The 26,471-nt window shown below is 44.8% G+C and overlaps 1 protein-coding gene across 1 annotated transcript in view; it reads right to left on the bottom strand.

Annotated features, from left to right (window-relative positions):
- Positions 1 to 26,471, bottom strand: part of LOC138541074 (calcium-activated chloride channel regulator 1-like) — a 275,621-nt gene that overhangs the window by 43,393 nt on the left and 205,757 nt on the right. The window contains exon 12 of the mRNA XM_069641727.1: positions 19,524 to 19,694. Within this exon, the coding sequence (XP_069497828.1) occupies positions 19,524 to 19,694 (171 nt within the window). The remainder of the gene's footprint in view (positions 1 to 19,523; positions 19,695 to 26,471) is intronic.

Raw genomic sequence — 26,471 nt, 5'->3', positions numbered from 1 at the left:
CTTACTTAAAGAAGTTGATGACAGCTGTGATGCAGATATTTCCTACTGCAAAGGTGATTTTTTCATCGCTGACACCAAGAGGACAATGGGAGCATGCCCGTGTAATTTGTCCACAGCCAGAGGACGGGAGATGTTGGATAAATAGAAGCATGTGCAAGTTTATGTGCAGTGCTGGGATGTTCAGCACTGACTATGAAAGCATTAATAACCAGCAAGATTTACAGTGGTTCCAAGGAAATGCCATTTTTTTTTTTACTTCCATTGGCAATGCTGCTGTGTTTGCCACTCTGCATGAAGTGTTGCAGAGAATCCTGTAGAAATGTAAGATAAGCGTTCATCTTTAGTCCAGAAAAATGTCAGTAGGAGAAGCAAATCGACAGTGAGCAAAAGAGAGAAAAACAAGAAACACAATGTATGAATGCACGTACATAACAAAAACACGACGAAAAGAAAAGAAATATATGTTATGTTATGTTATTTGGCATTCATATAGCGCCTTATATATCATTGGTATGACCTCAAATCGCTGGTAGGTTCAACGCCCTCTGGAACTGCAGTTCAAGTCAGTAGAGAGAGAGAGTGTCATATGGAGCGTGGGCGCACCGGATATGTGTGCAGCTGGTGTAGTTGTTGCGTGATAGCTGCTACTTAGCGGTAGGTGTGGTGCTGAGGAAATCAGTTGGATGTGTTCAGTCTGGAGGGTGGGCACCCAGACTGAGTTCTGGCTTTCTTAGGCCTGAGGAGACGCCTAAGCTAGCCGGAATGTGCTCAGGTAGCTGTGTTTTACAAGGATGATGAGGTGTTTGTGGGGTCATGTTAGTATGAGAATAGCTATCCCGAGTTTATCATGGTTTAGCTGTGTTCTAGTTGAGTGATGGTGTCTAGGAGAGAGTAAGCGTAGTAGTGTGATATGGAGGTTATCAGTAAAGCGCTTGAGACTAGGTACGAGAGCACGACAGAGGGGCGTACATAGCGGGTAAACATGTGATACAGATAACATGGGGATACAGGTACATAGCATACATCTGTTGCATCCGCGCCATTCGTAGTATCTGCAGCTTTTGCAGCATCCGTAGCATCTGCAGCATCCGCACCATCCGCAGCATCCGCACCATCTGAAGCATTTGCACCATCCGAAGAGTCCGCACCATCCGAAGGGAACGCACCATCTGAAGCATCTGTACCATCCAGTATAAGTGTTTTTAGAGACAATCCTAAAGACAATCCCCACCCCTGTCTTACATTCCCCCTAACACCCTCTGAACACCCTCCCCCTCCAATTTCTAGCACCATAGTGCCACGGATTCCGCAGAACTTTGACGATTAGACATGGCACATCTGGCTGTTTTTAGGATGGCAGCTATAGCACTGGCACTGTGGAGGCTAAGCCACTGGGAAATGTGGTTGCTGGTTGTAGTGTTTACACAAACACTGTGACAGATGGTCTGTGCAGATAAATGTAGGAGGCTATAGTGAAAGTGTGCAAGGTAAGGGGCATGCATCCTGTTTGTATGCATGCACTGCACGCACCTGCTTAACGTTGCTAATATACATTCACTGCTGCTTTTGTGGGATGACCTTTCTGCCATTTGTAGTACATGCATTACAATGGGAAGACCATATTGTGAAGTGTACAAGGTACGTGGCAGGTATCATGTTGTTATAAATGCAGTGTGTGCATCATATGATATGATGTGCTATGGTATTTTGTGCCATTTGTGTTGCGCCTACATACAAGTGTGTGTTGGCGCGCCGAGGAAAGGGAGGTGGAACGGAGCCCACACAGAGACATTGATTTCTCTAGGCCAGCTAACATTGAGAGTGTTCAAGTGAACGGGAAGGGGGAGAGAAAACTGCAGTACATGGGAGCAATAAAAAATAGAAATACATGCAACTACGGTCGTTGCTGGCAAGTGCAAGGATAAGTGTACACATCAAGTGGTGGCTGGACTGTTAGGGTTCTAGAAAACAGTCCACAAGTGCGGGGATTGACAGAAAGTCAGTGCAGGGGTGAAACTGTAGGGAAGGAGGTGTGCTAGGGCACAGATTACATTGTGGGTAGGAAACCAATGCACAATTCTTTTTAGCCAGGAAGTAAGCACGAGAGAGGAGGGGAATAAGAAGGAGCACATGGAAAGGTTTTCAGGTGCTTTCAGAGTCTACAATGCTTCTCCCCAAGGTCCAGGGAGACAGAGAGCGTGTTCCACAGGGAGGCCCCAGCAGAAGAAACACATGTACCAGCATCTCGTTGCGTGCAGAAGCAACTGACCCACAGGGAGTAGGAGGCGGATGAGGGAAGAGCTGGAGCAAGCAGATATTTAGGAAGTGAGAGTGCAAGGTATTGAGATTCCAGGAACCAGAAGGCCTTCTGCATAATGCACAAGGCTTTTATTTTATATTTATACAATCTCTGCCGTTCAGGCCAAGGACAAGTTGTGCAGTCCTCGTATGGATGAGTTTCTGAGGGCACAGAGTGGAAGCTGGCAGAATTAAAAAGAGCCTGTGGCAACAGTGCGACGTAGAAAGCACCACAGCCGTGCAGACACTGACCTTTTGGAAAGTGACGGTAGGTTGCTAAGATACATTCAGTGGTGGCTTTAGTGCCTTCTTTTAATGAGTTATGTAGTAGGTGGGTTAATGGGGAACTATTTTCGTAGAATTGTGGGAAGGAAAGAACAGAGTTCCTGTTTTGCTTATATATTGTATGATATGGGTAAATGTAAATGAAAACATTGCAAGCACATACCAACAAATTGTCACTTCCTGGTAGGAGATGGGAGGAACATCAGTATGCTTTTTAAACACGTAGTGGACACTTAGAGGCAGATATCGTTTGCAGAGACACTTATAACAGAGTTGTAAACATACTGGCAAAAAAAATGTGATACCTTTCTTTTGTGGTGATGGGTGCTTATGTGGATGAATGTGCATGTATTACTCCTGGAATGTTTCACTTAACTTTCCACTGGACGTGCCACATGTGCAGGCTGATTTTGTAACGGTACATATGAAGTCTTGTGGAGAACTCACATTGTAAGATGCTGAAGTCTTGGAGGGCATTGGTGGATGCATGTGTGAGTACTTAGCGATACCTAATAAGGGCGTGGTGGGAAGAGGATAGTGGAAAGGGAAGAAGGACTGTTCATGATTTACTGGGGCGCAGCTCTCACAATACTTTGCGAGGCGCACGTGCTACATTCTGCGCTTTTGAACATGCTGGGCAATGGAAATGCGATTGTTGCAATTGTCCAATCAGGTGGTTAGAGTGTGCGTCACAGGAAAAAGTGGCCATATTTTGTTTCGTTGCTCTGTGTAGTGAGGCTGGCAGAAATGGCGAGATGCACAGTTTTCATAGTGGGTGATCACTTTGTGGTAGATCTGCTCCAGTATGGCGTGGAAAGAGGCCTTAATGACAATTTGGCTTTGTGGTGCGGTGTCCCTGTCCGTACTTTTTTTAAAATTTCTTTATTTATTAGTTTTAACAATGTGTAATCAAACTTGCAACATTATCAATGCAACATTCATAATTCTCTCATCTTTAATTCCTCTCCCCTTTCTCCCACGCCCCCCCCCCAAGACCACTGTTTGTCCATCAGACCTCGCTGTGCCAGCTTTCGAGCCTGGGCTGCCTGCTTCGTCTGAGGTAGCGTCCACTGCGCTGGGATGGAGCAATGGCTCCGTGATGTCAGTCTAGAAATCTAATTTGAGACCGCAAACGCATTTTGGTGGCCGTGGGCCAATCGTCTCATGCACAATATGACAGAATATAGGTTTTCGAGTTTGCCAATGAACGGCCATTTTGATGTAACAAGAATCGCCATTTTGTTTTGTAACCATTGCTCATTGCTTTCTGTTCCTATTGCTTCGCAGTATATTTTCCGCTTAGACTGCTCGACTGTGGAACATTGTTGTCTGTATATGAAAAGGACAAGGCCGCAGGGCCGAGAGGATAACAAGAGTTTCGCTGAAACACAAACATAGGCAGCGCAAGGAAGAATGCCCGGCTCCCTCCTTAATGTAGCCTTGAAGCAGAGCCGCAGAGCATTTAATCATATCACAGCTGCCAGCCAGTCTCGTTATATGGTAGAATATGTTAGAATAATACTGCTAAAGGCTTGAATTATGCTTTTCTAACGGCCCGCCTTTGCTGAGCCCGCTAAGAGCATGTCGGCTCCCAGAACACGAATAGCACCTGATAGATAGCAAGGTCTGGAATGCAACTCCCTTTGTATGTAGTTCTCTTCCAAGAACAGAAGCGCCATGTTCTATTCAAAAACCGAAAGATGCCTACGCACTCACAAATTGCAAATTGTTACTAGAATAGATGTTTGAAGGTGTCATAGTGGTCGGAGATGTCCATCATCACACCAAGTTCAAAGAAACCCAATGAAGAGGGGTGTTATACATGTCATAGCTGATTGTTTGATATGCATTTTGTATATATGTAACTGATGTACGTAATTCATTCTCTTGCGTCCCTCGAGGTCTAGAGATACACGTTGCGGGGCGTGAGAACCGAGTTGGCCAACTAAGACTTTTGCTTTGCAATAAAACCCTAGCTTTGGGAATACAACCTCGTGTCTGGCATCTCTATCGTGTGTGGTGACCTGCCTTGTTTCCATAGACGTCAGGGTCCCCTAGGGGCCCCTTTCAAGATGGCGCCCGAATAGGGACCCTCCCCCACTTGTTCCTTCGCGTAACATTGTAATTGAGAAAGGCAGAGAACGGCGAGGACGGGACGATCGAGCCGGGATCAAGAGGTGTTCGGGGTGCCCTGTAAAAGTGATGAGACTCCTTTGCAGATCTGCACACATCCCTGATCGACGTGCCTGGCTAGAGAACAAGGAGGCGAGGGTCCTGAAACGAGGCAGAAGCCAAGAAACGCAGACACGACGTCCTTTGGTTCGTCAGTATACAGACGACTTGATTTATCAGGTGAGTCCTTCCCCGATTCAAAGCATCCTGATATTGGTTGAGGGTTGACTTTGCAAAATCAAACGCCCTAGGTAAGGTTGATTAACCAAGGGGAAGGTTGAAACATGCCTGGGGTATTGTCCACCTTAGCAGGGTTTTTACGCTGTGGTAGACAATCTTTGGAAAATGGCCAAATTGTACCACCTGGGGGAACGCCGGCGTATGAGATGTATGTGAAGTATGGAGTGGGTGCGATAATATTCTGTGAGAATTGGCATAGGCAAACCAGAAAGCAACAAGACCAACAGTGGCCGATTAATGGTAGTTTTGAGATGGCGAGGATAGATAACTTGGAAAGGGTGTTGATAAGAAGGAAAGCGTGTCCTGCAGCATTTGAAACTATTAAAGACTGGAGAAAAGAAGCAATGCTCCGATTTAAAAGCAGAGCAAAGCATGCGCGCAGGCATAAATCAAAAGGTGAGGTAGCGGAAGAAAAAGAGGAGGAGGAGTGGACTGAGAGTCTAAGAAGGGCAGGCAGGTGTGACCAGTTGAATATAGAAAAGATATACCCACAACGAGAATTACACATGACAGATGAATTGATAGAAAATATATTGACCCATACAAAACAAGGCCCAAGATCAGAAGTAAGACCAGATACGTCAGTAGCTATTGCCCAGACCCCGCCCGTAGCTCAAGCTCCCCCACAGCCACAGACCACGCACGTAACACTTCCTACTAGCCAACCAGGCCCACAACAGACACCCGCTGTTCCCATTGTCCCATCCGCACCTCCCGCCTTAGACACAGACTCGGTACCGTCCGTTCCTCCCGGGGTTGAAGTTGAAACCGTGGGGGCAAGAGGCGGGACTGACCAACGGTAGTGCACGAGGGTAACCCGCAGCGCAATCAGCAAAGAAAGGAAGGTGGAATTGCAGCAACAGGCAGAGATGTATATAGACGGGAATGATGGCACGGCAACATTGGCTTCGATATATGACTTTCGTAGAAGCAACGAAAGACAGGTAGTGTTGGAAAGCATGGGTGAATATTTGGTGGAGAGATGGAAACAGCTAATTGGGAAATAGACTTTTTGAGCTTAGAGATGAATTAGATAATGATTATGTCGAAACATTTACTGCACCTGTCAAAGTGTTTACTACACCCGCGTGCAGGAGTAGGGAAGTCGGGAGACCTGGGAAGGGGGAAAAGGGGTTGCATAATGAACAGCAGCAGTTACCATCGCCGGGGCAGAAGGAGATGGTGAACAAATTATCGTTGCTAAAACAGGTGGGGGCAGACTTGAAGGAATGTCTAATTAGAACACAGGTACTATTGCAGCAAGTAGTAGGACATAATAGAGGGCGAGGGAACGCACAAGTAAGGAGTAGTTTGAATATGCATGGGGGAACAGTGGGGCCGAATCAGTGTGCATATTGTAAAGAGGAAGGACATTGGCGAGCGCAATGCCTGCATCTACAGAATAGAAATGGGTCTGGTCAGAGGAGACAGCATGGAGGACACCCAGGAGCGAATGGACCAAATAGGAATAGTATGCAGCAGCATCATAATAATGGAGGTAATCAAAACCAAGGCCAAAACCAAAATGCCCCAAACCAGAGTCAGGGACAGCAAAATCAACAATATGGAAATCAGAGTGGGGGAAATAGAGGGAAGAATGGAAATGTTTTCGATACACAGCCAAACACGTATTACAGTAATAGTAATGATTACACATCGGACAATGTGTTATTTCCCCAATAGGGCAGCCCAGGACAGAGGTAGGAACCAGTGTCTATTCCCGTGAATCAGAGAGGACCCTACGTAGAAATGAGAGTCGGGAATGAGGAACACCGCTTTCTTGTAGATACAGGAGCACAGAAGTGTTCAATAGACCATCACTTGGTTCCGAATATACCACTGTCAGGGCAAAAGAATATTTCCGTAGGGTTCGCAGGTACACCAGTCATAAACCCAGTGTCCAAACCAGTCCCAGTTACCATAGGACCATTTACCGAACATTGTCCTTTCCTTCTAACAGAAAATTGTGGAGAAAATTTGTTGGGATTAAATTTGTTGAAAAACTAGGTTCTGTTATACATTGCAGGGCAGACAGAGTGTTTCTAACGATATGGCCACACGATGCCCCTGTGTCAGAATTCATGTCCGAAGCGTTACCAAGGGAACTAAGTGAAGTACCAACCTGTATGTGGGCAATGCATGACAACGATGTGGGATGTTTAAAGATAGAGCCAGTAAAGATTATTTTAAAAGAAGGTGTTACCCTACCACGAATACCCCAATACAAAATTTCGGTTGAAGGCGAGAAAGGATTGAAGAGTATTGTTACTGATTTGGTGAAATTAGGGGTAATAGAGGACATCACAGGCAGTACATGTAACAGCCCGATCCTTCCGGTTTATAAAAAAGGAGGTAATGAGGTACCATACTGTTTCATAATTGATCTACGCGCATTGAATAAAGTAGTACATCCGCAATTTCCTCTAGTGCCAGACGTCACTACAATATTGACAATGATACCTGTTTCAGCAGAATATTTTAGTGTAATAGATTTGAAGAACGCATTCTTTAGTATTCCAGTGGACAAGGACAGTAGATACTTGTTTGCATTCACATTAGGAGGACGATCATTTACATTTACACGGATTCCGCAAGGTTATACGGAAAGTCCAAGTATTTACAGTAGAGCATTAAAAGAACAACTAAACATGCTGGAATTACCCATGGGTTGTGTACTTTTGCAATACATAGACGATTTATTGCTAGCTGCAGCCACAGAGGAGATTTGTAAAGAAAGCACTGCATTACTACTGTCACACCTAGCGGCACATGGCCATAAAGCTAATTTGAAGAAATTTCAGTATAATCGAAAGGAGGTAGTTTATTTGGGCTACCTACTTTCGAAAGGAGGGAAAAGACTAACGCCAGAGCGCATAGAAAGTATTTCTTGTATGCCTATTCCAAAGACACGAAAAGGAGTCAGAGCCATAATAGGCATGGCTTCATATTGCCGACAATGGATTGGTAATTTTGCGTTGATTGTGAAACCATTAGTGAATTTGACTAGAAAAGATGCGGTTATGCCTTTGGAGTGGGATGAGGAATGTCAGAGAGCATTTGATGGATTCAAAACTGCATTATGCTCGGCTCCAGTTTTGGGTACGCCGAACTATAAGAACATTTTCAGACTATTTGTGTGTGAAAGTGAAGGATGTGCATTGGCGGTTTTGACACAGGAACAAGGTGGAAGAAATAGGCTGTGCGGCTATTTTTCTTCTGCGTTGGACCCTGTAGCGCACGCACTACAACGATGTTTGCGATCTGTCACGGCGGCTGCTGCATCAGTGAAACAAATGGAAGGGATGGTATTGGGGCACACTTTAATTCTGATGGTGCCACATGCCATAGACGTTCTATTAAATATGACACAGACGCAACACCTCACCTCTGCTAGATTGACAAGATATGAGATTATCTTGTTCGCGCCCCATATCCAAATTATGAGGTGTAGCGCTTTGAATCCTGCAGAATTAATGCCATTAACCATAAAAGAAATTGGGAAGAATGAATCACCCCCCCCACGATTGCTTAATGGTCACTGAGGAAGAAACCAAGGGGAGAGTTGATTTAAGTGATATTCCACAGAAAGAGCCGGATGGAGAGTTATTTTGTGACGGCTCATGTTTTAAATTACCAGATGGCACGACAACTGCTGCATACGCTATCACTACCCTAGAGAGTGTTGTAGAAAGTAAACAAAACCCCTATAATTCAGCACAAGCCCCAGAAATAATAGCACTAACCAGAGCCTGCAAGATTTCTGAAAATTTGAATGTGAATATATATACTGATAGTCAGTACACGTTTGGAGTGGTTCATAACTTTGGACAACTCTGGGCTGAGAGAGGGTTTCTGACATCACATGGTGCCAGAATTCAACATGGCCCTTTCATTGTACGATTGCTGTCTGCACTCACGTTTCCAAAGCACCTAGCAATAGTGAAATGCGAGGCACATAAAAAAGTAACATGCAAAATAGGAGAGGGAAACGCGTTCGCAGACAGGATTGCGAAAGAAACTGCCACTGATTTGAATACCAAGATGATGACGGTTCAGAGAGAGGAAGTACCCTGTATGATAGAAGATGGGGTTGCGACTGTCAAAGAAATGCAGGCCGAGGCTACGGCCGATGAAATATAGGGATGGGCAGAGGGATCTGCTGAGTTGGATTTGGAAGGTTGTTGGGTGGATAAGGGAACTAGAAACTGGATGTTGCCAAATTCATATGTGACTGAAATGGTCACAATGGCCAACAGCCCTAGGCACATCTGTGCCAAGAAAATGATACAGCACCTTTCTATAGTATGGCAGGATGCAAACATAAAAAAGAATGCAGAGAGGTTGGTGCAGAACTGTATCACGTGTTTACAACACAATGTAGGAAAGGGAACAGTGACTCCAACAGGCAGTTTTGGCCCGCCCTCCATGCCATTTGAGGTAGCCCATTTTGATTTCATAGAGATGGAAAGGTACCAAAACTTAAAATACATCTTGGTGGTAATCTGTGCATTCAGTAAGTGGGTGGAGGCATATCCTTTAAAAGACTGCACAGCAATGACTACGGCAAAAGTAATGTTGAAGGAGTATTTTTCCAGATTTGGCTTGCCCCGTGTCCTATGGTCCGATAATGGACCACATTTTGTGGGTGCAGTGGTATTACAGATATGTGCTGGTTTCCAGATTGATAAGAGATTCCATAGTTCAAGGCATCCGAGTTCTGCCGGTCTTGTGGAGAGGCACAACGGGATCCTTAAATCAAAGATTAGGAAGATTTGTGCGGGAAGCAAGTTGAATTGGGTGGATGCATTACCAATAGCACTATTATGCATGCGTACGTCTGTACAGGCTAAAACTGGGCTCTCCCCATACAAGATCATAATGGGGAGGCCGGCAAATGTTTGGTGCGCACCTCAGCCAAAACGACTCATTGAGATAGAACATCCTGTGCTTAGTACTTATTGTGGCCTTTTAATGCAGAAATTGCATTTGATTCATCAGCAGGTGCAGGAGGCATTACCCATGCGGTATACCGGTCCGGGACATGCGCTGGAGCCAGGAGACTGGGCGCTGCTAAAAAACTTCGAAAGAAAGTCATCATTAGCACCCAGGTGGCGCGGGCCGTATCAAGTACTTTTGGCGACGCAGAGAGCAATCCGGGTGGATGGAAGGAAGTCGTGGATCCATGCCACCCATGCCAAAAAGATTCCAACTGCACTGAAAGTCTTGCCTGACACTGATGACCGGAAAGAGACAGCGGTTGCAGAAACAAAAGAAACTGTTGCCAGTGAGCAGCCACCTGATCTGCCAAAACGAGAAGTGAAACTCGAAACAAAGCCTGAGACGATTGCCAAAGAGGGGGAAGGGCAAAGAGTGCCCCAACGTTGCCCAGCAGAATCGACATCACTGCTGACCGACGTGAAATCTGCCTTGAAGATACCAGCAAAACCAAATCGTGTACCCCTTTGGCGCCCATCAGCACTTGCCAGCACGCCAAAGAACGGATCTGCATCATTGGCGCGGCGCACACCAGTATCTGCAGAAGCGCCACAGGCTGACTTCAAGCCTGAATCTGAAAGTGCACCGGCACTGTTCACGGATCATACGATACCAGGAGCAAGGCGATACAACCTGTGGCCTCGAAAGCCAAAGTGATCCGCATTCTTTTTCTTTTGGTGTTTATGTCAACCTCTGGTTCAGCTCATGGACGGAGAAGGAACCAGGGGTGTAGAGGAGAGAAGCGTAAGAATTGTGCAAGTCGGACAATTCAAGACTCGCGGCTCCTCGGTGCGATCATAAAAGTACATGTGTCCGGAACCAGAGTGGACAAGCTGGGCGCACATGGTACTATGACAAGTGAGATAATTTATTAACAGTACATGTGTCCGGAACCAGAGCGGACAAGCTGGGCGCACATGATACAGAGGCGAAAACTGATCAAAGGTCCTCTGAGCAGTATAAGAAGGGACAAGTGATCTCGCCTAAAAACGAATAATCGAATCCAGGCTAAAAATAAAAAGGACAGGCAAAACTGAACTGTGAGAATTCCATTGAACTTATAGACATCAGAGCAAGCGCGACGAAGAGAGATATCCACAACGAACTGTGATAAGGAAGAAGAAGGACGACGAGAAGCATGCCGGGACTGGTTCCCGCCTCCTCCTGCACCACCACCGCTGAGAATGAGTCAGTTATAAAGACTATAAGTTTAAGAAAAACGCATGGTAAAACAAATTGCATGCTGGCACTAACGATAATAATGTGCTTTATGAGTGTGGTAGCACCAATATCGACAGCCCTGATATTAAGGTGGGTAGAAACAATACACCCATTAGAAATATTTTTACCAATAATTAATATATCCACTACTGAAAGCCCGGTTCAGGTGATCACTTATACCCTACCCCCAATGGAAGAAAGACACAGGGAAGGTTTTGGGAATAATACATTATTATTAATCATGAACATGACACATGCAATCCGAAAGAAAACAAATTGTTGGGTATGTGCCCATTTACCACAGCAAGCTGGGAAAGGAATAGGGTGGTATGTGCAGTCTTTACCATTAAGTTCTGCATGTAGTGCATCTTTAGGTGAAATGTTCTGTGGGAAGTCGAATGAGAGTAATACAGGTCAATTAGACAGAACCAACATGAATGAGTTTGAGGAGATAATAATGAAGCCTGTGGGTTGTTCCATTTTCCATAAAGCACAAGTAATAGCCCCAGAGCCCACGAGGAAAAGTACACGAAAGATAACACGACAAAATAGACGAGATAGATTGTCCCCGCCAGAAAAAACATCTGTAATGACGTTTCGTGTAAGAACAGAAGGGAACAAAGATGCGATTCCCCCATCTTACACGGTGAATTATAGTCCAAGAACTGTCCCTTTTTGTCTAAAAAAGAAAGGCTCTTTTTCAGTCGGAACATATACTGGTTGTATGAATACAGTGGTACTAAAATGGGAAATAGAACCAGTATACGTAGGTGATCCAGTTTATTTTATATGTGGAGAGAAAGCATACCCTTGGTTGCCTAGAAACTGGGGAGGTACATGTTACCTCGGGCTATTGTTCCCAGGAGTATTCCTCTTGGAAACAGCAGCCATGGCCAAATTATCCAGAACTAGAGTCAAAAGGACTGACAAAGGTGTTTTAATAGCAACTGATGTAGCAAAATCATTCATTCCATTTTTAGGACAGATAGTGAACTCCTATAATATAAGGCAACTGTCCAGAATCCTAAAGAATACAATAAACACAACAACAGATATATTATTTAACATGACGTTGGAAGAAAGAGGAATCAGGTTAATGACGCTGTAAAATAGAATGTCTCTCGATGTAATCCTGGTTGATCGTCGGGGAATTTGCAAAATAGTGGGATCAGCATGTTGCGTTTATGTCGATGACTATTCCCCCACGATCTTTGAAGCAATAAAGAAAATGCACGTTCTAAGCTCTGAACTCCCCACGGGAGAAGGGAGCTGGGGAATAGGATCTTGGTTTTGGGGAATACTACGATCTTGGGGCTGGAAGTTGATCTCAATATTAGTAGTGGTGTTTGGAATATTCCTAACGTGCTGTTGTTGTATACATTGTTTACCCATAGTTTGTGCAGAGGTAACTGAGGGATGTACGGAAGGATGCATGCAAATGATAACAAAGAAAAAACAACCTCATGATCGAACTAGCCCAGACCCAAATGAGATGAGGGTAATGAAAGAGTTGATGGCAATAGATATTAATGAAGACAATGATGACCACGATAGCATGCGAGACTCAGACATAAGTACTTCAGATTCATCATCACTAGAGGAGGTTTCAATAAATAGATGAGACGTTTGGCATACGGCCAAAGGAGGGTTTGTCAGTCTAGAAATCTAATTTGAGACCGCAAACGCATTTTGGTGGCCGTGGGCCAACCGTCTCATGCATGATACGACAGAATATAGGTTTTCGAGTTTGCAAATGAACGGCCATTTTGATGTAATAAGAATCGCCATTTTGTTTTCTAACCATTGCTCATTGCTTTCTGTTCCTATTGCTTCGCAGTATATTTTCTGCTTAGACTGCTCGACTGTGGAACATTGTTGTCTGTATATGAAAAGGACAAGGCCACAGGGCCGAGAGGATAACAAGAGTTTCGCTGAAACACAAACGTAGGCAGAGCCAGGAAGAATGCCCGGCTCCCTCCTTAATGTAGCCTTGAAGCAGAGCCGCAGGGCATTTAATAATTTCACAGCTGCCAGCCAGTCTCATTATATGGTAGAATATGTTAGAATAATACCGCTAAAGGCTTGAATTATGCTTTTCTAATGGCCCCCCTTTGCTGAGCCTGCTAAGAGCATGTCGGCTCCCAGGACACGAATAGCACCTGATAGATAGCAAGGTCTGGAATGCAACTCCCTCTGTATGTAGTTCGCTTCCAAGAACAGAAGCGCCATGTTCTATTGAAAAACCGAAAGATGCCTACGCACTCACGAATTGCAAATTGTTACTAGAATAGATGTTTGAAGGTGTCATAGTGGTCGGAGATGTCCATCATCACACCAAGTTCAAAGAAACCCAATGAAGAGGGGTGTTATACATGTCATAGCTGATTCTTTGATATGCATTTTGTATATATATGTAACTGATGTACGTAATTCGCTCTCTTGCGTCCCTCGAGGTCTAGAGATACACGTCGCGGGGCGTGAGAACCGAGTTGGCCAACTGAGACTTTTGCTTTGCAATAAAACCCTAGCTTTGGGAATACAACCTCGTGTCTGGCGTTTCTATCGTGTGTGGTGACCTGCCTTGTTTCCATAGACGTCAGGGTCCCCTAGGGGCCCCTTTCAGTGAGCGCTACCCACCGGTGCAGGTCTCGACTGGTGTCTAGCCTCTGTTCTTGTATTGCAGTCTCCCATGCTCCAGTTTCGGCTGTCACCCACCTCAGGAGATCCCCCCACCACTGTGCCACGCTTGGGTTTTTCGGGCTTTCCTTCCCATGGCTATGCGTCTTTTCGCTGTTATGTATATTAAGCCCTTGAGCTTATTCAGAGGCTTGTTTTTCCTGCTTCGTTTGTATCTGCCCAAGATGCAAGCCGCCGGTGTTTGCACCTCCACATCGATGTCCACTCCTGCCACTTTTGCCGCAGCTTGCGTCCAAAAAGCTTGTATCACTGGACATCCCCAGAACATGTGGGACATTCCTGCCCTAGGTTCGCTAAATTTGGGGCATGCTTGGGTTCTCGCTCCCCCGAAACTTGAGGTGGCTTCTGGCGTGAGGTATGCTCTATTAGTGATATAGAACTGTATGAGTTGCAAGTTGGCGTTCCTGTAGATCTTTTTGTGATAGGGGTTATTTTCTCCCATTCTTTGTCATCAAATTCTAGGCCTAGTTCATTCTCCCACTTTGCCCTGCATTTGAGTTTGTTTCTGGTCGTGCCCTCCATTGGTGCCTCATAAAGTCGTGAGGTTTCATGACCTCCTTCAGCCGCGTTAAGCATGGTTTCGTTGACCTTGTGCTCTATTACCAGGTTTGTAACTTCTGGCCATCTGTCCACCATTCTCTGCACCACTGCTCTATGGAGCAAAAACTGCCCTGTCGGCAGTCCCGTGGCCTCGTTGAGTTCAGCGAATGTTAGGATCTCCTGTTAATGTATCAGGTCCCCCAGTTTCGGCGCGCCATGAGGTTCCCACTGGCTACGCGTTTCCATTTGCCCCCAGGGTCTGTTTGCCATGATTGCTGCTATGGGGATTTGTGGAGAGTACAGGTCTTCTACCCTCACTGTCCTCCAGGCACGTTTCCAAAGCTGGGTCCCCAGTTTAACCAGGTATGGGCTGTTTTGTAGTACGCTAGTCGGGACCCAGAGTAGGTCCCTAAGTAGCAGCCGAGAAAGGGCTGGTTGTAAGAGTCGGGTGTCTGTTGTGGTTTCATCCGCCATCCACTTCACGACATGCTTCAGTTGACTTGCCAAGTAGTATGGTTCAAAGTTGGGGATTTTCATGCCTCCCCTTTCATAGGGTCTCTGTAGTGTCTCCACCGCCACTTTGCGTCTGCCTCTCTGCCAAAGGAACTGTCTGCAAAGCTTATTTATTTCCCTGAAGAATAGAGGTGGGATATTGAATGGGACATTGGTGAAATTGTGTAGTAGCCGGGGTAAGGCCACCATTTTGAGGAGACCAGCCCTGCCTGCCACAGAGAGCGGCAGTTTCCCCCAGAAGTCCATTGATTTCTCGAGGGCGTCCTTGGCTCACACCTGGAAAAGTCTGCGGATATCGCGACAGTTGCAGGGTTCTATGTTTTACATACGTCCCTTTTGAACATGGCCATCTTATATTTGGGACTGTGGAGTACACGGGATTGCGCAGTAAGCTTTCTGGGTGTGGAGTGCATGCACAGACTGTGGTATACAGTATATTTGTCGACCTAAATGCAGAGGGTGAGCTTATGGCTTTGTGTTGTACGAGTCACAGCGTATGCTTTGTGCTTGAATTGCACATATATTACTTGACAGTGAATGGAAAACAGAGTCTGGTACAAGTTATGTGTGGAGTGTTGCATGTGGGTTTGTACGCCTATGGAGCACCTACAATGAAGTGATTGCTTTTGGTTTGTCTGTTTGAGACTTTGGTGACGCTCGATCCCAACGATATTATTGTTGTTGATTGTGGAGGGACAAATGCACACCATGTAACATGATTTTCAGTGCCGTTTGTGCTGAGGGAGGCAGTAGGCCAGGTAATGCTTCTGTTTCTTATCTCCTGCATAATTTTGTATCCCAATCTGCAGACACCCATGTAGGCGCATTATTTTTTATTTGGTCTGGAAAAGGAGAAAGTGCGGTACATTCTGAAGAAGTGTATTTGTGTCTTTTTACAACTTGTGCCATTGTCGTGCTGTACAAATGGGAGTCTATCGTTTCACAGCACAAACAGTTTTCCCCACAAATATCGTTTTTGCTGATATAACTGCATTTACGAATTCTGCGTGCTCTACACACATTGCCTTGCTGCCCTTTTTGGAAGTATAGGAATAATGTTTGTGCTTGCTGTTGCGCACTTGCGCTCTTGAAAACGCACTGCAACACGCACAACCATCTGTTTCAACAGCCACCCATTTCTACCTGTTTCCACTGCAGTGTTTTCCACAGTAGCACGGTTCCTTCCATTTAGCACACAATTGTGTGGAGGGTATACAATGCGTGTCGCACTGCCTCCCTTCATTGGCACTTACATTGTGACACTCTGAAAGGAGCTTTATATCATAATCAGCCACAAAAATATTGCTAAAGGGACGTTATGGTGAAGGTGCGGTACAACAAACATAGTATCATTTCTAAATACACTATGGTAAAGCAACGTTATGTTTACAGTGCCCTAATAAAAACCTATGAAATTCACTAACAAAAAACATTGTTAAAGGGACGTTATGGTTAAGTTGCACTAGCAAAAACCTATCAAATTCAATGGAAAAACGTTCTTACAGGGACGTTATGGTTACAGGTCAAACCGAAACACCCCACAAATTCGCCAGTTATGGTAAGCTAAGCAACCATAACTCGTGCCAGCACTGTGCTCTGCTAAGACTAACACCCATGACATCAAAGATGACATCACATGTCTGGCTCCCTCTTTTTTTGTTCACTGACGCCCGCCGTGGGTGAAAATATGGAGAAGAAAGCAAGAAGCATGAGGCGAGTTAAGCTGCAGGTTACATTCATAAATTCACCATGAAGAAAGAAGGGAAACTTAGAGGGGATAAGAGAGGTCTGTAAAGAATCAAATTCATTGCAGAAAGACAAAAGAGGACCCGGAGGACGATAGACAAAAAAAATCCATGAAGTGTGCAATAAGAGTAAAAGCGTATGGCTGTACGTCCACCGGCATCTAAATCTGTCAGATAAGAGGAATGAGAGAAAGTAGTTTGAAAGATAGAAAGAGCAGTGGGGCTAGAAGCTGTAAAAGAAGCAATACAGGTCTCAGTGATACAGAGAAATTGTAGATAAAGTGTGAAAAAAGGATCAAGACTGGATTAAGTGTTATTGCAGAGAGAATATCCAAAGAGCAACAGATTTACACAGATGGAGTGAACGAGAAATGGGAGGATATATAAAATTACCAATTTTATGAGAGTGAGAGGACAAGGAGGGGGCTGAGGCTAAGAAAGAAGAACAGGAATAGAGCATTTCATAGTGAAAAGGAAAAAAGAAGACATTTCGGGCTCATTCCAGGTTTCCTGGTATCCTGATGGAAAATCCGCCAGGACACCGGCAAGTGGTAATACTGTTACAGGTGCCTGACCTGCCGGTATTACTGGCAGATTACAGGTGCCAGCAAGAGTATGGTATTTCCCATTCCATGGAGTACATAGGACTACATGGGGGGAATGCCGGTATTACAGGCACCGGTAATACCGGTACCCGTAATACTGGCTGTTTTTCCCTGTGGTGCACTTCGCTTACCTCCAGCTCTTGGCTGGAGGTAAATTGGGCCACCCCACCAGCAAACCTGTGGTTTGGCTGTGCAGGAGAAGTGGCAGTAAAAGTATTATTGCCATTTTTTTTCCCACACCACCAAACTTGGAATAAGCCCCATTGTAAGCAGCATGAGATGACTAGCAGAGGAACGATGAAACATGACGGGAAAAATTGTGATGCTTACAACCAGCAGAAAGAAACCAATTGCATGATAAAAGTCTTCATCAGATGGCCATGTATTTTGGTCCCAAGGATCTTCAGGGATCCTCTAGGATCAACTGGATGACAAACAGGCATCTGCAAACAATGGTAGCATATAACATAGGTGCGCGCAAATTGGCACTAGACAAAAAAAGGGAGACCAGCATGGGTGAAATGGGAACCGAAAGAGGACCTGGAAATAATGTTCAAAGGGCCTCCATTTTATACATTTTCAACAACCAACCCTTTTACTATGGGAAAATTTGGAAATACAATAGGTTACCACACAAAGAATTCCCAGGATGCAGAGGCCTACCGGGAAATCTCCAGAGTTTCCTGTATGACAGCCCACCACTGAAGACTTGGAGAACCTCGAAGACGACCAAACCAGGCACAAACACTGTAAGCCGATCTAGGGTATGGCGATCGTACACGGATTGTTGCCCAATTGGACAGTGATTTAAAAATGGCCAGCGCACATTTTCGAGCCTGCCTTGTGGCAGCAGATACGTGGATTATTAAACTGTTTAAAGTGGAATGAAGAAGAAAAATTAGATCCTAAAAGCTAAAGTATCTACCTGGTCGACCGATATTTGGTATTTGCCTATCCCAGTACTTGTGCTAAAGAATCTTTGTAATAAAGTAGATGTTATCATGACAGTGACTGAACAGTTCTCCAATGTAGCAAAAAATCCCTTCACCTAAGTCTACTGCACAGGACTGTGAAATGATTTCTTTAAAACTCCCAATTAGGTCTATGAATAGCTTAATCCCATCAACTTGATTATGATAAAGCTATAACACTCGAGTTGGAGTTCCCAGAAAACCAATACTAACCAGGAAAGCGATACGGCAAGTGAATCATAGCTATTAGCACTCTGGATGCGTGAAGATCCAGTAACGCTGTTTTTTTTCATGAAAAAATAACATTCAGAGATTTAGCCAGCAAATTCTCATGTCAAAGGAAAACTACAACAAATATGGCTGACGTGAAAATGGCAAAGGGAACTACATGGGCACCATTCTCCATTTCCATTGGCGGTCATTCATGAGGAGCGTTGCAAGGCAGACCGGCATTGAGGCTGGCACTAGAGATGTATGTGTATCATGGAGGATGGTGGTGGTAAGGGTATTCGATTGGTGGGTGCGGTGGCACATTGCACTGATCCGAAAGCTCACAATGCAACCATTACCACTGGCTATGGCATGCCTTCTATGCTCTAAGGTTGTCTGTGGCACAATGCCCGGGTACTAATGCCATCTAAATGGGCTTGCCTAAAACAGCCATACTCGTAGATGTCCCACCGTTTTGCATGTTGATGCCAGGGGGGGAGTCGGTACCCCTAGCCCTACATAAAATGTATGGGATTCTTGTCGCAAAGCAAATTTCACACAAGGCCCCATGCTTTGCCACAAGTCTTCCTATCGATACTTATGGAGACACACAGGCCGCCTTTTCTTTTTGTGCAAAAACCACACTGAATCACCGGTTTCTACACAGATCTACAACTGAATTTTTGAAATTTCATTAGTAGACGAGGCCGTGGATCTCCACCAAATAAGCATCGTTGTAATTTCGGTGTAGGCTGCTTTTCACATCTATTAGCGCAAAGATACCAGAAGGTGATTGAAGCACTCTCTACAAATACAAATAAATAGAAATGTTGCTTTGGAATAATGATCAACCTACTGACAACCAACCAAAGATTCACCTCTGTTGATCAGGAATATAGTTGTGCAAAAAGCCACTCCCACTAGCAGGCCACTCTTGGTTCATAATACACAATATCATTTAATAACCTTCACTTTAGGCACACATTCATTCACAGGATGCTGTTTCATTGCATTGCGGTGTTGCTTCTTACCGTTTTCCAGATATCCGGGTACATACAGAGCCTGACTCCTCTGCATTCTAAAGCCACGCCTAGTAGTCTTATCCCTTCCTTCCGCGCGCACCTTTAAGCTGTACCTGCCATCCCCATCGAAAGCGGTGAAATACCGTGAATAGATGCCGTCATTCTTTACCACATCAGCACCTGTGAGGGAAAATAATGATTCATATCTGCATGTCATCATGCATTCTTTGTTGATTTAGATCAATATCAGCAAATACATAAAATGTATGGGTTCATAGGTAACATCACAAAACTTTTAGGGAGGTCAAATTAGTCTGAAACCTGTGACACTGGCATGATTGATTGAAAAGTGGTTTCCTGAGTTGGACCAATCCTTGTGCACTCTTTGGGCCTCATCATGAGTTGGGCGGTAGCCTTTTAATGCAGCGGTAACTGTAATACCGCCGCATTTAAGGGCTGGCCCTATCACGAGTTGGGTGCTAAATGGTCTGTTTTACCTCCAGATTTTTTCTGGAGGTGAAAATCCCATTTTGTGCCCTGTTTTCGGCGTAATTACCGCCAGCTGTATTAGCGCTCAGTATTTGCACCGAAAATTCCCCATTGGGTCCACTGGACCCAATGGGGAATGGGGTTTTACCGTTAACGGCCAACCCGTGATCCGGCAGTAATACCATCAGGCCGGGTGGCACTAACGCTATTATTTTTGGTCGATATTACAGCCAGGATACCGCTCAACTCGTGATGAGGCCCTTTGTATATTAAAGGATATGCATGTTACAGAACACTGAAACAGTTTGGTGGGCCTAAACCTGGAACATTTGTTCACATACTTGGAGTCTACAAAAAGTGGGAATGTCAATAACAAGATCTAAGAAATAAGTGGGAACGTACTCAATGGAAAGGCAAACATTAAAGCGGTACTGCCAGTCTGTTTTCTCTGTTTACAGGCAGATCCCAGATCCAAACACCACTTTTCATCTTTCTAAGATAAATACATTTGAGTACCATTAAATTGGGTAATAGTTGCACCTCTTATTTTCTGAGAAACATGCTCTTCTTTTGGTGATGCAGTAAGTTAATGGGGATCTGTTGTAGAGTATACCTTGTAAGATCCCCCACTCTCGGGATCAACCTTATTTGAATGTCATGGGCACTTCGGGCTAGGAATCGCCTCAGCAGATTGTGTGTTACCCCTGACATTGGCGAGCTTAAGAAGATACAGGGAAGAGGTTGGTGAAATGTTTCAGGTGTTGGTGCTCCTATGCTGTATCCGGAAAATGGGTTCATGTGATTATTTGTTTGTGACAGCAACTCTAATGCTTGTTTTGCTGCACAGCATTTCCTGACATGAACAAGAAATTTGGGGCTACCAATCAGGTTGCATACATTTTCCTCTATAGATGGAATGGCCCTGGCCTAGGCATATCACCCATTCATGGCTGTTCATAAAATTATGCACAGTGCCTCCACCTGCCGCTTTACAGGCAATAGTATTTGGATCTTTAACTTAATAATGTGATAACTCTCTTGACTACGCCAATTATAATACAAAGTGTGTGCTGTATTATTTATTATGTTAAAACAGTCTTGGGTACAATAGTCAAAATAAATAATGCGTGCAATGTATGTACATAAAACAAATAAATTGGCTGGGATGAATACTAAATACATATTTTTCATCAGTAGCACAACTATGAACTGTTACCATGACACTGATGCTGTGTATGAGCCATTCATTAGGATGGCCAAAGTCTATCTTATATTCCACTGGTTTGCCGAAAAACAACAGTGTCCTCTACTAGGAGGAACCTCCTTAGAATTCCCCTTCGACATGATCCTGTACACGGGGCACCTCTTGTGATAACAAGGATTATATGCCCTAGTCAAGGTCTTTATAAATGAGGTGCTGCTTGGGTGATCCTTTTTTGTGATCTACTTTGGCCAGACTGCCTGTGACTAATTGGATTCTGCTCTGCAGGAGTACAAAGATGAGTAGGGGTAAAATGGCCCAAAACAATCATAAAGGTAAAACAGGAACAGTTAAGAGATATACCGCCTTCGCCTTTTGTGGTAACATGGGCAGAGGGAAGGCTATGCTATTTAGAGGGGTGTAAAGGTGAACCAGTAGTGACCGAAACAACACAGTATCACAGTGCAAAATAAAGGCAATGTCCAGTCAAGGTTCTATCAAAATATATTATTATTATTATTATTATTATTATTATTATTATTATTATTATTATTATTATTACTGCATGTAGATTGAATAGAACTACTGTACAAAACCCACTGCAAAGGATAAACAGAGAAGATGCAACAGACTGGAGAAAGTAGCAATCTGATCGTAGTTCCAGGGGTGGTATGTAAATCACTAGCCACAAAAAGCATATATCTTGGATGAAAACAGAGGCGATCGTGACCCAAACAGTTTCTACGGTCCAAGTGGCTAAGGGGGCAGTTCAGAGTCAACAGTACCTGGATTCAGTTCTCGGTAGACTGACAAAGTCAGACCCATTATCAAATGTAGATGTGAGCGGATCAAGCTCAGTTCAGGCAAGTTGGATCGTGTGGGCCCAATCAGCAAGTGGGCGAAGAGTCGCTCGGTGCAGTAGAAGGGCAGCTCCCAAGGATGCAGGTCAGGCAGTCCCAGGAACACTTCCCAGTTGGCCAGTCCGGGTCAGGCTTTTGCCACCAGGAGGGATCGATGATTGACGCTCTATGGGTTAGAGTCAGTGGGCTACAGTCATCGAAGTGGTGATCTTAGGTGCATCGATGTGCGCTCGATTAAGCTACAATTCAAGAGCTAGCTGGGTTTAGCCATGGTTACAACCCCCGGGTAGAGTCAGCATGTGACTTTCCAGTGATTCATTCAGGTTCTGGTGTCAAACAGTCATTTCTGGCATAGCAGGTGATGAGCTTTAGCTAGAACACAATGCAGTGTTGAGCTGATTCAAAGTGCAGGCAAGCTTGAAGTGGTGGAGGAGCACATCAACTAGCAGCAGTGACTGCCCTCTTGTTCCAGGTGTGGAGAACATGAAGCGACTGGTTCTCTTCGATAAAACAGGAAACCTCTGCTGGTCAGACCCGCATTTGATGTGAGCCCCACGCAAGTGGACTCAAGAACTGATGGTTCTATTCAGGGTCTGCTCCCCCAGGTTAGGAGATCCCTGTGCAGATCGGTGGGTTCTGTTCCAGAGCAGAGGTCACTCCCGATGTGCTCTTGGAGTGGGTAGGTAACAGGTCTTTCTTTTGTCTTGGATGATTCCTTCGTCACCTCAGGCTGAGGGGTTTGGAAAGTACAGCTTCCCCAACGGATGTCAGTGAGTTCTTCAGAGGGAATCTGCAGCCTTAATGGAGCCGAGAGGATCTGGAAGAATCTGAAGAAGGGGTTGAGACTCCTTCTTTTAAAAGCAAAAGTCCTCAGGTGAGTGGACTAAAGCTAGCCTGCTTTAGCAGTCCAATCCCTGCTCTTAAATGGAGTGTACTTTGCCCGTCTCATGTCACACCAAAAGGAAGTGGAGGGGACAGCAAAGAGAGAGAGAGGACAGTGAAAACTAACATGTTGAAAGTCTCCTTCCATTGACTCCTGGCTATCATAATCCTGCCCCCTTCCCATCTCACTGTTAATAAAGACCTTTAGAAATGCGGCACCCTGGTGTGAGGTTACTCCTTTGAGTGTGTGTGTGCTCCTTTGATGCCCAAGACAGCTTCCTGCTGTGTGGCTGCCTTGACCGCAGGGTGTTACCTGCTCTCGCAAAGAGATCAAAGTGTAGGCCCAACACGCCAGGTTCCTGTCCTGCCGTTTGGTGGACTACAACCGGGTGACCAGAATACACATCCCCTTCCACAGCAGAACAGACTCGCAGGAGCTGACACATGTGCGTTATCAATTGGGATGTGGAGGTCATGATCATAAGTAGTACCATGCACCATGCCTAAACTCGGGCATAGCTTTATTTTAGAGATTATCCTGCCACCATCATGGGTTATATAGGTTACATGGGTTTGGGTATAGGGGTACATAACTTAAATGCCACGCCTGCATGGCAGAGACTTGTCTGTCACTGCCACAATCCAATGGGCCTCTGTGACCTCTGGACCTGCTTGGTGCCACGGGTAGAGCAGGCACGGTGGATCAGAATACTGATGCAGCAGGCCACAGATACATACTATGCTTCTAAATCTGACCAGCAGATCACCCTTTCAGAGATGGAACTACCCGCATCATTTTATTATTCATTGCAAACTAAAATATGCCAGGACTTTGCACCCTTGCCAGGTGGCAATAACTGCCCCTGCCCTCACCTAATGAGATGAGGCACTTATTAAAGGCATGGGGCATTATTTAGTGTTGGTGGTAATTTATCGGTAAATCTGCTGAATTACCCCAGCACTCGGTCCTGTGGATATACCAGGGGATTGCCAGTGGTGACAAGGTGGTGCTAACCCCTATTTTTGGAATCCAAAGGACTTCATGGGGATTTGGGCAGAATTACTGCGAGCAGTTATTTGTCAGGTTTACGTTTCACAGTTTGCTAACCTTTATTGCAAGGGGGTTTCTGGCAAGCAGTAATTCCAAAACAGTCATTCCTCTGCAGTAATTCCACTGAGGGAAATCCTAGACTTCAAGGTCATACTCTGAATTCGCAAAAACTGCAGTAATCCTGTTACTGCCAAACAAAGCAGAGGCTGCAAATGCAGGTAGACACTACCAAAACCTTAAAACACTGTAGTGTTGTGATTAGTAGTATTAGCAAACGTATGCAGTCCACACCAGAAACCCCCTGCAATAAAGGTTAGCAAAGAGTGGAACAAAAACCTGACAACTTTTTCCGCAACTGGGCCAACCCCTCTGGTAATCCCATTATACAAAAGTCAAATGAATTAGGCAAAATGTATTACATTTAGATCTGAAGAACCCATACAACGTTTTCAATTTAGTAAATAAAAACACTTGAAATCAAATTTTGAAAAATCCACAGTTTTTTTAAAAACACAGGCAGAGATGTGACTCGGGATCCAAAGTCCTTTATCAGGCAACTCTCTGCCTAGACGTTATCTTCATTCATGAAGGCTTGTAATATACCACCTTGTTTGTGTACAAAATCTTATAGTCCTGTTAAACAAGAAAAACACATGTGCCGTAGGCGGTGTCTATTGCGTGGAGAGAGTAGAAACTTTCTCAAGTGTTGACGCCTTCTGTTCGCCCACTACAAATGTGTTTTTCTGGTTTAGCAGACTTTTGCTCAGCCCCACTCTTAGTGAATGATGCTCTCCTTAACTTCTCTCATGTGTCCCTCATCTTGTAAAAATTCTGAGCAGGAAAAGTATTTGTAGAAGGCAGAAAAGTGATTGTGGTTTCAGTGTTTTAATATGGGCTTCCTGCTTCCTGCTATTGCATCAGCCATTTTCCTGCACCATCACTGTCTTACCTCATCAGCAACCTGAAAGGGGGTGCTGGACAATTAGGCTGGATTCTCTGCTATATGCCTGTGCTCCAAGCAGCCTGAATGCTGCTGGCCAGCGTCACTATGGAGAATTTCTTGTTAATTCCAATAATAAAATATTATGATGCCTGCCAAGTTATAGAGGCCCTTTGTTTGATGGATTATGTTGGAGAAAGAAGTTGTGATCGAATGTCCTAGTCTGTGTTTTGGTCATCCATCGTCCTAGCTGTGGGTTAGCAGAGGACATTGAGGTTGGGTGTGTGCATACCTATGGATATTGTCACAATCAGGAACACAATTGATGTGAATAACAACGAGATGTACCAGGAATAATGGAGTGCATTCCTTTCATTTAGTAATGCTGCTTAAATAGCTTCCTCTTTAATAAGCACAAGGTACTCACCTTGTGCAGCAATAGTGAAGAAACACCCAGGAGGGGAAGATAATAGGCAGGCAGATGTACGGCATATCCCAGGGACTGGGAACATAGTTGCTCCATTGTCGCACCAACTCCAACAACATGCCACATGCCCACATGCCAGCTCAGTGCTCCAGCCTCAAGGACTCCTACCCAGCTCTGCCCCTGTATAGACTGCTTAACACCACCCACTTTGGAAAAGAGGTGAGGAAAGTACAATTCTGGGGACCTTGGACCATTTATAAACCATCAACCCTTACATTTGGTAAAGATATGCCTCCTTTCTCATCCAAGGCCCATTGACCCTTCACCTTGGTGCACTGGCATTCGTCCTAGGTATTCCTCATGCCCGGTGGTCCAGCCTCAGCAACTCATCATCGTCCCTTGCCTCTTCTCCTTTAGATAGTCCTGAACCCAACCCACTTTGGAAAATAAGTGGGGAAGGTACCATTTTAGGGAGTGGGGGCCATTATTAAACCCTTTTCCCTAACATTAAATTTGTATGGATTTTTAAGAAATTCATAGCAGAACATTTCCCTTAGTACAAGTCGACATTTGTAAAAACAAACGAATCCTTATTCACAATTTTACTGACATCTTTGTTACCAAATTCAGCCATCCCTTGGCAGACTTGAACCAGTCCACTCTTCTACAAAGCACAACACATTCCTGCCTTAGAACCAGCATCAACTGTGGTCCTCCCACGAGTACACACATCCCCCAATTCCTCCTGCCCCCTTTCCTGAACGGAGGGAGACACTTTCCCAGGCTAGCCTTCGCTACCTACTTCCGTTGCCTCATCCCACAGGAAGCAAGTAATGCTTCTCAGAGCTGTGCTTATTTAAACAGGTTTCACTAACCAAAGCCAAACAGGGATGTTGTGCCCTCTACGTGACTCTCTTATTTACTAGTGCAAGCTTCCATTGGGTATCCAGTCCCTTATTCGACCACACCAATCTAATCCGGCCTGAATGTCGAACACATTTTCCAGAATTGCCTTTATTCACAATCTTGCCTCTGCTGGCGACATTCATGTAGCTTCACTGCCATCATTGCCACACAGGTGACATTATGGTAGAGGATAAAAAGACA

The sequence above is a fragment of the Ambystoma mexicanum genome, chromosome 1q, assembly GCF_040938575.1.
Source record: "Ambystoma mexicanum isolate Mex_15411 chromosome 1q, UKY_AmexF1_1, whole genome shotgun sequence".
Lineage (NCBI taxonomy): Eukaryota > Metazoa > Chordata > Amphibia > Caudata > Ambystomatidae > Ambystoma > Ambystoma mexicanum.
Note: the sequence above shows the minus strand (reverse complement) of the source record. Positions and strands in the feature narration are given on the sequence as shown.